At 42.4% G+C, this 12,211-nt stretch overlaps 1 protein-coding gene and 1 pseudogene across 1 annotated transcript; one reads left to right on the top strand and one right to left on the bottom strand.

Moving 5' to 3' along the window:
- Positions 1 to 4,625: 4,625 nt before the first annotated feature.
- Positions 4,626 to 8,450, bottom strand: LOC148346701 (uncharacterized; annotated as a pseudogene).
- Positions 8,417 to 10,921, top strand: fam110c (family with sequence similarity 110 member C). Its single transcript, XM_088325013.1, has one exon. It carries the CDS (start codon positions 8,548 to 8,550, stop codon positions 9,448 to 9,450), a length of 903 nt encoding a protein of 300 aa, XP_088181139.1. The 5' UTR covers positions 8,417 to 8,547; the 3' UTR covers positions 9,451 to 10,921.
- The last annotated feature ends 1,290 nt before the right edge of the window (positions 10,922 to 12,211 follow it).

The raw sequence follows: 12,211 nt of genomic DNA, 5'->3' as shown, positions 1-12,211 counted from the left end.
ATTGAACTCATTCATGAGTGAGTCAATCGAGCCATTGTATGAAGGAAAGGACGCAACTGCTCCAGGAAGGAGTTCAAAGAGCTCAGAAACTGTGCCAGTGCTTATATTGCGTCCGCTAAATCCTTCAGCTTTTTTAACACTACATTTAGCTAGCACCTCAAATGTAACTAAATAATGATCCGAGATAACGGTAGTACACGGTAACACCATAATGTTTGAGGTTAAAACTCCTCGAGTCAGAATCAAGTCTAGCGTGTTCCCATCTTTATGAGTTGGCAAATCAACCAGTTGATTAAAACCAAATGCATCAATTAGAGACCTAAACGCAATAGTAAGTGAACTGAGTGGGGAGTTATCTACAAATTGATAGAGTCAAGTCAAGTCAAGTCATTTTTATTTGTATAGCCCTAAATCACGAAGAGTCTCAAAGCGCTTCACAGATCATTACACTATATTACACAGACTATTTTTCAGAATATTATCATACATTCTCCAGCTCTGGAGCCGACGAAAAGAGTAGGTTATTCATATGCTATAGAGTAGAAGTGAGTTTTAAGCTTAGATTTAAACATTTCCACGGAGGTTGCAGATCGGATTTTAGGGGGAAGAGCATTCCACAGCACCAGTGCCCGGATGGAGAACGCTCTCGAACCAGCAGAACACTTCTTTGCTCTTGGGATCACCAGAAGACCGGCACTCTCAGAACGTAGGCTTCGGACCGGGACATAGGGGGAAATCAGATCTGAAAGATAAGAGGGAGCAAGTCCATGTATGATTTTTTATAATACTAAAAGAACCTTGAAATCACATCTATGGCTAACTGGGAGCCAATGCAGGTTAGCCAAAATCGGTGTGATGTGCTCGGACTTCTTTGTCCTAGTTAAAAGCCTCGCTGCGGCATTTTGTACCAGCTGAAGAGACTTGATTCTAGACTTCGGGAGACCAGAGAGTAGTGCATTACAGTAATCGAGACGGGAGGTAACAAACGCATGAATTATAATTTCCGCATCCGACTGAGACAGTGTAACCGCGGTGTACGTGTCCCACCAAAGATCCACATTCACGCTGGACTGGATGATGAGGTTTTTATTATTACAGTTTCTGCAAATGGATGAGTCACAACATTAGCTTTTCTGCTGGCTTTGATCTCATTGCAGTTCTCTCTGGTAAGACTGCCAACAAAGCATATCAAAGAGTTTTCTTTTCACTTTACATAAAATACATTTTAGAATATCACAATACATTTTTACATATTAACAAGATACTTTTAACAAAAGATCGTATGGTGGATTTTTAACGTTTACAATTAATTCAACATATTTTTTTCTTTAGTCTGAATTTTAACCAACATCATCCTTTTTTAATGTATATGAGAAAATAGAAATAAAAACAATAATGAGTATAAAAACAGGTACAATTTACCTGCAAATGGATGAGTCACAACATTAGCTTTTCTGCTGGCTTTGATCTCTTTGATCTCTACAAGGGGAATTAATAATTTAGTAAAACAGAAACAAAACGAAAATAAACCTAAACAGCTTGACAATATCAATCACATTATTTGGCATGTTGAGAGATTTTGTCACGAAGGAGACCGGACCAGAACGGAGGCAGGAAGGGAGAACTCATTTGCGGTGACAATCATAACTTTTATTTAACAAAATAAAAGTCGTCCAAAACTCCGGGACAAAACAGAACAAAAACATTTTTACACTCAGAATGGGCAGGTACAGGTTTCCTCCGACTCAAACTAAACAGGACAGGGCATAACAGAACGGAAAATGTGTAATGAGCCAACACCCGCAATACCCACAACCCAACCTTAAGTAGCACACACGCAATTAGCTGATCTGCTTCACCTGGTGCCCAGGGGGCGGGGCAGACCGGTCGCCACGGCAACCATGCTGGCCATGACAGCCCCCCCCTTTAAGGGACAGCTCCTGAGGTCCCAAAAAGAAAATTATTACCTCGCACCCCGGAATGGTTCGACGCTCTCGATTGGGGCAACCATGCTCCCTCCTCCGAACACGCAGGAACGGGGAGAGGCAGGCGCCATCGGCGTCGGACGATCGGACTCGGCGCTCGGCAGGAGGGGTCCGGCGGGCAAACTGGACAGGCGAAAACAGACAGGCAGAACCGGCGAAAACAGGACAGAATCAGAACCGGCAAACAGGACAGGTAAACAAGGGAGTCGGACAGGCAGAATCAGAACCGGCAAAATCAGAACAGGCAGAATCAGAACCGGCAAACAAGACAGAATCAGAACCGACAAACAGGACAGGTAAACAAGGGAGTCGGAGAGGCGGAATCAGGAGAGTCGGAATCAGGACAGGCAAAAACAGGAGAGTCGGAATCAGGAGAGTTGGAATCAGGACAGGCAAAATCAGGAGAGTCAGAATCAGGACAGGCAGAATCAGGGGAGTCGAACAGGCAGAATCAGGGGAGTAGAACAGGCAGGCTGGAGAGTCGAACAGGCAGGCTGGAGAGTAGAACATGCAGGCTGGAGAGTCGAACAGGCAGGCTGGAGAGTCGAACAGGCAGGCTGGAGAGTCGAACAGGCAAGCTGGAGAGTCGAACAGGCAGGCAGGAGAGTCGAACAGGCAGGCTGGAGAGTCAAACAGGCAGGCTGGAGAGTCGAACAGGCAGGCTGGAGAGTCAAACAGGCAGGCTGGAGAGTCGAACAGGCAGGCTGGAGAGTCGAACAGGCAGGCTGGAGAGTCGAACAGGCAGGCTGGAGAGTCGGACAGGCAGGCGTCAAATCCTCCCGGGGCAATACCCAAAACCCCCCCTCGCACCCCGGAATGGGTCGACGCTCTCGATTGGGGCAAGCACGCTCCCTCCTCCGAACAAGCAGGAACGAGGAGAGGCAGGCGCCATCGGCGTCAGACGGACCGGACTCGGCGCTCGGCAGGGGGGGGTCGAACAGGCAGGCACGGGAGTCGGATGGGATCGTCCGCTGAGTTCATTTCTTGGTTGGCTCATTCTGTCACGAGGGAGACCGGACCAGAACGGAGGCAGGAGGCAGGAAGGGAGAACTCATTTGCGGTGACAATCATAACTTTTATTTAACAAAATAAAAGTAGTCCAAAACTCTGGGACAAAACAGAACAAAAACATTCTTACACTCAGAATGGGCAGGTACAGGTTTCCTCCGACTCAAACTAAACAGGACAGGGCATAACAGAACGGAAAATGTGTAATGAGCCAACACCCGCAATACCCACAACCCAACCTTAAGCAGCACACACGCAATTAGCTGATCTGCTTCAGCTGGTGCCCAGGGGGGCGGGGCAGACCGGTCGCCACGGCGACCATGCTGGCCATGACAGATTTGTCAGCTGGGGTTATAATGTTTAAAATTAACTTCTTTTGTGGAGCACCAAAAGATGTGTCTTACCATTGCAGTTCTCTCTGGTAAGACTGCCAACAAACCCTGGAGGTAACAAACGCATGAATTGTATTTTTCGCATCCGACTGAGACAGTATAGAACGAATTTTAGCAATGTTACGAAGATGGAAGAAAGCGGTTCTAGTAACTTTCTTTACATGCGTTTCAAAGGATAGATCAGGGTCAAATATGACACCTAAATTTTTAACTGAGTCACTCTGTGTGATGTGACATTTGTCAATGTTCACAGCAGTTTTTGAGAATAAGTCACGGCATTTAGATGGACAAATGACTGACGTTTCGGTCTTTTCAGAGTTAAGACGCAAGAAATTGAGTGACATCCACTCTTTTATCTCAATGAGGCAGGCCTCCAAATTTCCAGTCTATTATTGTAAAGTTTTTCTAATATTTTAAAGAACTGAGGAAGTAGAGATACCGGTCTATAGTTTGTAAAAAATGCTTGTTTCAATTTTTGTATATTGGTATAATTTTTGCTATTTTTATTTGATTTGGAAATTTGCCTGTTAGAAATGATAGATTACATATGTAGGTCAATGGTTTCACAATGCTATTTATAATTTGCTTAACTAGTACCATATCGATGTCAAAACAATCCATAGATGTTTTGTTTTTACAGTTGATAACCACGTCTAAGATCTCTGATTCCGTTACCACAGATAAAAACATGGTTTTGGAGTTCATTTTTATCACTGACTCAAATTGCTTACCACTGCACTCTAGGATATTTGCAGCTAGCTCTGGTCCAACATTTACAAAATAAGTATTGAAATTCTCCACAACTTGATTTAAATTATAATTTTCACTGTTCTTATCAATAAAATAGTTTGGATATGTATTACTTACTTCTTTCCTTTTATTATATTATTTAATATATCCCAAATACCTTTAATATTACTTTTGTTATTATGTAATAAATTGGTATGGTATAATGTCTTGCTCGTTCTTATTATTCCTGTCAATTTATTTGTATACGTTTTATATCGGGATTCGGCTTCCTCAGTTCTTAGTTTAATACATTTTCCATATAAGGTTTTTTTTTTTCTTACAAGCATTATATAAACCCTTCGTTATCCATGGATGCTTTACAGATTTATTCTTAATATTAGTTTTTGTTATACTTGTTGGTCATTATTTCCCAAAACATGTCAAACGCACGATCCACATCATCTGTACCATATATAGCATTCTAGTTTTGATTAACTAAGTCCTCATAGAGTTATATAATAGTCTCTTCAGTTCACACTCGTTTGTAAACATATTCCATAGTTGATTCTTGTCTAGTAACCTTTTCATCATACATTGTAAATACTGTTAGGTGACCAGAAATTTCACAAACCACTAATCCGCTGACGTTTGTAAATTCAATATTATTTGTAAATATATTGTCAATGAGTGTTGCACTGTGTGAAGTAATCCTATTAGGCCTTAATATATTTGGGTACAAACTCATACTGTACATTATATTAATATGGTCATCAATTTTTTTATGTTTGTTTGGATTCATTAGATCTATGTGGAAATCTCCACAGATGAATAGTGTTTTGTTGCCGATTGCTGAATATGTTCTTCAGCCCAGTTTGTAAAGGTTTCAAGATTTGAGCCCGGTGATCCATATACACAACTTACTATAATATTTATCTGCTTTTCATTTATAATTTCTATTGTAAGACATTCAAGTAAATCATCGATGACAAATGACATGTCTTGTATTATCTTAAATCGTTTGTGCACATATATAGCTACTCCTCCTCCTATTTTGTTTGTTCTATATACATAGTTCAAATTATAATCATTTAAATTCAAATCATTCAAAATCAACTCCCTTTTCCTCATTGAACCACGTTTCTGAAACTGCAATCACACTAAATGGGTTCTCAAAGTGCTGTAAGCATTCTGTGATGTCTTCAAAATTTGTGTACATGCTTCTACTGTTGAAGTGAATTTTTGAAAATTTCCCTTCAGATTTAACAAAAGTATTCTACCATGACTAACTTAATAGCTCATTTGAATAATATTACCAGTACGTTTTTTGTTCACAATATGGCTGGTCATGTTGTTTACTTAGACTTTTGCAAGGCTTTTAATAAAGTGTCTCTTAACAAGCTTTTACAAAAACTGAAATGCTATGGTATTAGTGGAAAACTGCTTGAATGGATAACTGCATATTTGTCAAATCGTAAACAATGCGTAAAAATTGATGATGTTCTTTCAGCGTGGTCGGAAGTTTGTAGTGGGGTACCGCAGGGCTCAATACTAGGACCATTATTATTTCTGTTTTTTTGTAAACGACCTACCTGAGGCCATTCAAAGTAGTGACATCTCAATTTTTGCCGATGATGCTAAACTGTCGGCTTTCTTACCAAAAACCCAGTTTACAGGAACAATTGATTCACTCCAAAATGACATTAAATCAGTTTTTCTTTGGTCCGAAAAGTGGCAACTGCAACTGTCATCTCATAAATGCTTAGCACAGTCGTTTTTTCATGGTTCTGTTCCGCTGTATAACATTAATGATCATGATTTGCATGTTGTTACTGAACATAAGGATCTGGGTGTCACTCTTACTTCAAACCTAAAGTTTATCACGCATATCGCCAAAATTACCAACAAAGCCAATAACATAGCATCAAACATTTACAGACACTTTTACAACAAGAACCCAGCATTCTTAGTTCGAATGTTTTGCGTTTATGTTAGACCCGGGTTAGAATATAAGAGCGTTGTGTGGAACCCTTACTTACTCAAGGACATTAACCTACTGGAAGGAGTTCAACGACGGTATACGAAGCGGATACCTGGGATGCACAACTTGTAATACAAAGACTACAAAGACTGAACTTGGACTTTTTGGAGCTCCGTAGAATTCGATTTGATTTAATTTTTGTGTTCAAAGTACTGCATGGAATGATCGATGTGCCTTTTGATCAATTTTTTGAGTTCTGTCGTGTTGATGGTATACGTGGTCACAGATATAAGTTACGGGTGCCTAGACCTACCAGCAACTTGCATGGAAACTTTATTTCTTTCAGGATACCAAAAATTTGGAATTTTTTGCCTGACCGGGTTATTAGTGCAAATACGGTGCAAACCTCTAAGCAAAGGTTGGCAGAAACAGATCTGTCAAATTTCCTTAGGGGAGGGGGCTTAAGGTGACCATATTTGGCCATGCTCACTCTCAGCATTAGTTTTTTCTTTGTGTCATGTTTTGATTAATGTATCCAACAATACCTTCAATAAACATTTCATTTCATTTCATTTCTTATTACATTCATTTCCAGTATAATATTTGCAATTGTCCGAACTAGTTGATAGAAATTTGTGGTAAGGATCGATTTCATCTAATTTTAAATTATTGGAGTTAGTGTGATCAATAATGCTCAGTTCCGGCAGATCATGGCCTAATAATATATTATGATAGATGTTTTCATTGTGATCTGTAATGAAAATGGATGAGGAGCGAATGTTGAAGAGAATCTACAGAGCAGAAGTCAATGGAATGAGACCAAGAGGAAGGCCGCGATTGACGTGGATGGATGGTGTTATGAGTGCACTGCAGGAAAGAGGTCTAAATATAATGGACGATAGAGCTCTTGTTGGTGATAGAAAGGAGTGGAGAGGTGTTGTAAAAGGATAGTGGGATTATGGACGCGTTCTTATGGATGGGCTGGGCAACCGAATGATGCGGCAGGGGTAAACCAGTGAAAGCTGTTCGGCCCTGCTGTTGAACAAAATAATGTGTTGTGTCACCCTGACCTGATTGACATGGCCGCTTTCTGGTGTCCCATTTCATCTGGGGGACGAAAGCATGACCAACTTAGGTGCCGAGGTGCCTAACTTGTTTGGGTGTTTGGGCAATTGGGTTGGCCATGGTCCCAAAAAATTTGTGTGTTTTTTTGCTATTTTTTTCCCCTTTTATTTTCTTTGTTATTGTATGTGTTTGTCTTGCTGGCGGTCACCGCTCTTGATGGATATGACCAAGGTAGATAGATAAATAGATAGATCTGTAATAAAAGTGTCCATGTTGTCAGTCCAGGATGCCATTATATTATTTTAATCCATCATTGTCCAAGATTGTCCATTGCCATATGTATTTACCACTCTATCCAGGCCTTCAGGTTTAGTTTAGAAGTCTTAAAAAGGATCAAAAGCACACTTGTTCTTAAAGGGACAGAGTGTATTATTTTGCACCTCCTAGTGGTATCCACCACCTACCATGGTGGCCAATTTTGCCATTTTAATGATGTTTTCTAACCCAACAGAAAAAAATATTAAGAATAAATTCAGACAAATAGAAATGAATAATTAAGGCGGGGATGTCCATTTTTTTCAGAAAACAGGCCAGATCTGATAAACTGAAAATGTATGAGGGGCAACTATTCAGCCTGGCACTTTTGGCTTAATAAATTCACCCCCTGTGAAAGGATTGCACTGCCTGGCGATCGGCGTTGTATCCTCGTAGCTTACCTTTTTAGCATTTTCATGTGAATTGCGGGGTCTCCAAAAAGCGCTGCTGTGCCCTTAAAATACCTTCCACTTGCTTCACCTTTCCACTGCGTTAGTTTCCAGTTAGCTTTTTGTAGTCAGCATGTTTCGTCTGGCAGTGCCTCTTGATATCACATACATTGAAAACAGCCGCAGTCTCGTGGCAAATTAGGCAAACACAGTTGTTTTTAATTTTGGTGAAAAAATACTCAAATTTTCAATTGTCGTGAAAGTGGTGGTCCTCACAGTTGACTTTCCTTTTATTATGTACAGTCGAGGTGTCATGGTGTCATGGGCTAAAATTCTCACAGAAAGCCAAGGGCAAAATAGCCAAAGGGCTAATGCCATCATCTAGTGAAATTAAAATAAAAGTATGTGCACATTATTTAAAGCTCAACATTTTTCTTGAGAGAAGGAAAGTATCCACTTTCTCTTGTTTTCTTCGTGGTCCTATCAGGTGTACTTTGCACAGGCCCATGTTTAACTGGAAGCGCAGGATGGGTGGGGTCAGGCAGGAGGTTTGTGTGTCGCAACAGAACAGGGAACAATCAGGAAACATGCTCAGGCAAAGCATGGGATCGGACGGAATCCTGGAAACCTAAGAGAAGTTCACATTTCCTGACGTAAAGGGACAAAACTGCTTTGAAATATCAACGATGGAAACCCCCAGCGACACTTCCAAAATCCTGGAAAAAGGTCCGGACTATCTTCGAAAGCAAATGGAACTGGAGAGCGAGGTCAAAGGGCCTATGAGTGCAGTGGAGAGATTAGCTGCTAGCAAACCAAAGTATGTAAAAAGCCAGCAGGTAGTGATCTCCCCTCAAGAGCCGCAGATAAGCCTACCATCCACCCCCAGCTCCATGTCTTCCAACTGGAGCTCCACTCGTGCTGAGGTGTCCCCGCAGGTACGCCGTTCCAGCTCCAAGAAGCGACCCGACTCCATCCTTCTTTACCGGCAGAAATGTGAACTGCTCAGAGGGGCTGGGCATGACCGCAAACATTACATAACCAGGAAACTGCTTCGAAGCTCCACAAACAGGACGGTGGCCTTACCAGAGAAAGAAGGCGAGTCAGGCGGGGAAGAACCCAAGACAAGGACCCCAACACCAGAGAGGAGGCAGAATGGAGCCATGAAAAACCTGAATAGCGTTCCGAAGGATGCATCTGCTAATCTCCTGAGCGTTCCTTTCAGAAAGGGCAAAGGGGTGGCGCGATCACGCTCGGACATCAGTTCCAGGTACTCCAAGAACTTTGCCGACTTTGACGCCTTTTTTAAATACTGCGGCCTGGAGGGGGAGGTCATCGAGTCGCTGGGAAAGGAGAACTTCTCTGCTCGCTCGGACGAGACAATCATCAAGTTGCGCAGTGTCAGCGTCTCCACGTCAGACAGCGGATTCTCTCGGGACAGCGATGACAGCGACGGGTTGCAGGAAGACGTCCTACGCCAGAAAATCCGCCAAGGGACCTCTGTCATCGAACGCAACGCCAGGATTATCAAATGGCTATACAGCTGCAAGAACGCAAAGGAAAGCGGGAAGAAATTGAGAGACCTCGATTGAAATATTTTTAATATCGAGCATAAGGTTGGACCAGTGCTGAGTACAAAGAGGAATTTTCCCTAATTATAACAGGATAAAATCCCAAAACTCATCAACAGGTGGAACATTTTATGTTTGAAGAATCCTTTTTAAAAGATTCCAGGAGTTGGAAACTTTCTGTTCAGCACAAACCCCAGGATAGTAAACCTCATTGTATGTTTGATAGTTCTGTCTTTCTATGGTCCAAACATTTCTTAATTACTCTTTGCCACTGACTTGTTTGTACTTGTTTCAACTGGTTCGTATGACCACATCGTAAAGGGAATCCTCACAAGCGAAAAATTCATCTAGGTGCTGTATAACATTATCACACTAGCCTTTATGTTTGGCTGTATGAATTCCTGCGCCCACTTGACGCCTTTTCAAAATCGGTCTGACGTCCCAGACAAGTTGTCTCATGCCCCGTCCGCGAGATTTCAAATGAACATCCTCCGGGGTATTTTTTTTGAGGCGGCTTTTGTGTGTGTGTACAAACAAGTATTGTATTTTACTTAAAGAATAAATCTTGTGCAAAGCATTAAATGGTACAGTATGAATGCACACTCTCCGTTTTAAATGCGTTTCAGGTTCAAGTGATTTTTTTCTTCCGAGATGACTTTGAGATTCTTGGAAAAGCTTGTTTGATTTTTTTCCAGCTGCCCACATAAAATGCCCCCTTTGCGCAGATTTGACCTTCAGGTTGTTACTCTTGCATCAGTGTCAATCAAGTCGTTTTGTAATGAGTAGCATTTGCTCTTTTGTTCTCTCTCTCATTTGTCAGCATCAGTATTTTTAATCATATATTCATCACAGGTTCACGGGTTCACATATCCTTTAACCGCCTGGGTTGGCCGGGCAGCACTGAGGACGAAAGTCTTGACAGCTTTCTCCACTGCTGACGGATCCTGGCCAGTTTTTAGGTCGTAGAAAAATGGGCATCAGTCCATTCATTAATGTTATTATCCCAGTACCTATGCAGTCTTCCTCTCCTCCTGCCCCTTTGTATCATGATTTCTGATTCGGGGCACCTGCGAATGCCCCGTTGGCACCAACAGCCCTGAGCGCTGATTGGCTCATTGACTCTTTTTAAACCCGCGTCAGACCGTACCAAGCACCGTACCCTCCGACAATCTCCTGCTCTGATTTCTCCTGCCTGCTACCCGTTGCCGACCTGTTTCTGGACCCGTTTCTGCCCTGCTCTTCCGTCCGGGCCCTCGACCTGTTTTGCCCTGTTTCCTGCCTGATACTTGCTGCCGACCTTTTTTCTGGACTCGATTACCGCCCTTGCTCCCCTGTCACGGCTACCGACCAGCTTTCCAGCCAGCCACAACTATCCTCGCTCGACGCAAAAGTGGCACTTCCGCGTTCCTGCCATCAGCCACCCGTGTCCGACGATCATCAGATCATGGAAGCAAGCACTGCTCTCTATTTCAATAAAACTGAGTTTAACGAACGCTATTGGGTCCTGTCTCTGTTTCTGGCTTGTGACACTTTGGACTGTGTCCTGGAGAATGATCTTGGCCAGTCCTGATGATCTTGTGACGTGATCATACCTTTGGCAGGTTTTGTCCGTGCACAGTTGAGTACAGTTCTTTGTAAGGTCCATTTTGCCATCTGATGGTGTTGCGCAGTTTTGTTCGTCACATGGGCTATGTAGTTGATGCCTAGATGTTTCCTGTAACATCACGTCTCTATGGCCTGGATTTCCCTTTGCAGTTTTGAGGTTAAAGTCCCTCAAAACAACAATTGTTGCACAACTTGTATAGCCCCTTAATCACAAGGTGTCTGCTAGGGGTGCACAGATGTGTTTGGAAGGACAGATTGGGGTCAAATATGACACCTACATTTTTGACTGAGTCACTCTGGGTGATATTACGTTTTTCAATATTCAGAGCAGTTTTTGAGAACAAGTCACGGCATTTAAATGGACCAATAATTATCATTTCGGTTATTTCAGGGTTCAGGCGCAAGAAGTTAAGTGACATACATCGTTTTATCTCAGTGAGGAAGGCCTCCAAATTTCGACAGTTTAGTGGGGCAGAGTCCTCCGTCGGAAGATATAATTGAGTGTCATCTGCGTAGCAATTGAAACTGATATTATACTTGCGAATAATATCACCTAATGGAAGCATGTAAATCCTGAAAAGGAGGGAGGCAAGTACTGAACTCTGCAGAACACCACAGGAGTGGTAGGATCTGAACCATGAGAGGACGGTTCCTGAGAGACCAATCCGTTTTTTCAGACGGTCTAGTAAGATATTGTGGTCCACAGTGTCAAAGGCAGCACTAAGTTCCAGCAGCAGCAACATGTGACAAACAAAACAGTGCACAACAGCATCAGAGGGCACATTGACCCTACAAAGAACTGTTGTCAATTGTGCACTGAGGAAAACTGTATTGGTATGGTAACGTCACAAGATTATCAGGACTGGCCAAGATATTTCTCCAGGGCAGTCCAAAGGGGCAGGAGGAGTGGGACAACGGAAAAAAATGGGCCAAAAACATCAAGGAATGGACTGGTGCCAACTTTACCACGACCAAAACTCAGGCCAAGAACCGTCAGCAGTGGAGAAAGCTGTCCAGAGTTGTTTCCTCAGTTGTTAAGGGATCCATGAATGTGAACATTTTGTTTGGCTCATTATTTTGTTTTTAAAGAGCAGTTATCTTATGATGGATTACTTTTTTCAGGCCATTTATTGGTTGGCAGGGGAAATGTGTCACAGCGTAATTCGACATGCAAAAT

Source organism: Urocampus carinirostris, chromosome 20 (assembly GCF_059441175.1).
Source record: "Urocampus carinirostris isolate Australia breed hairy pipefish chromosome 20, RoL_Ucar_1.0, whole genome shotgun sequence".
Lineage (NCBI taxonomy): Eukaryota > Metazoa > Chordata > Actinopteri > Syngnathiformes > Syngnathidae > Urocampus > Urocampus carinirostris.
Note: the sequence above shows the minus strand (reverse complement) of the source record. Positions and strands in the feature narration are given on the sequence as shown.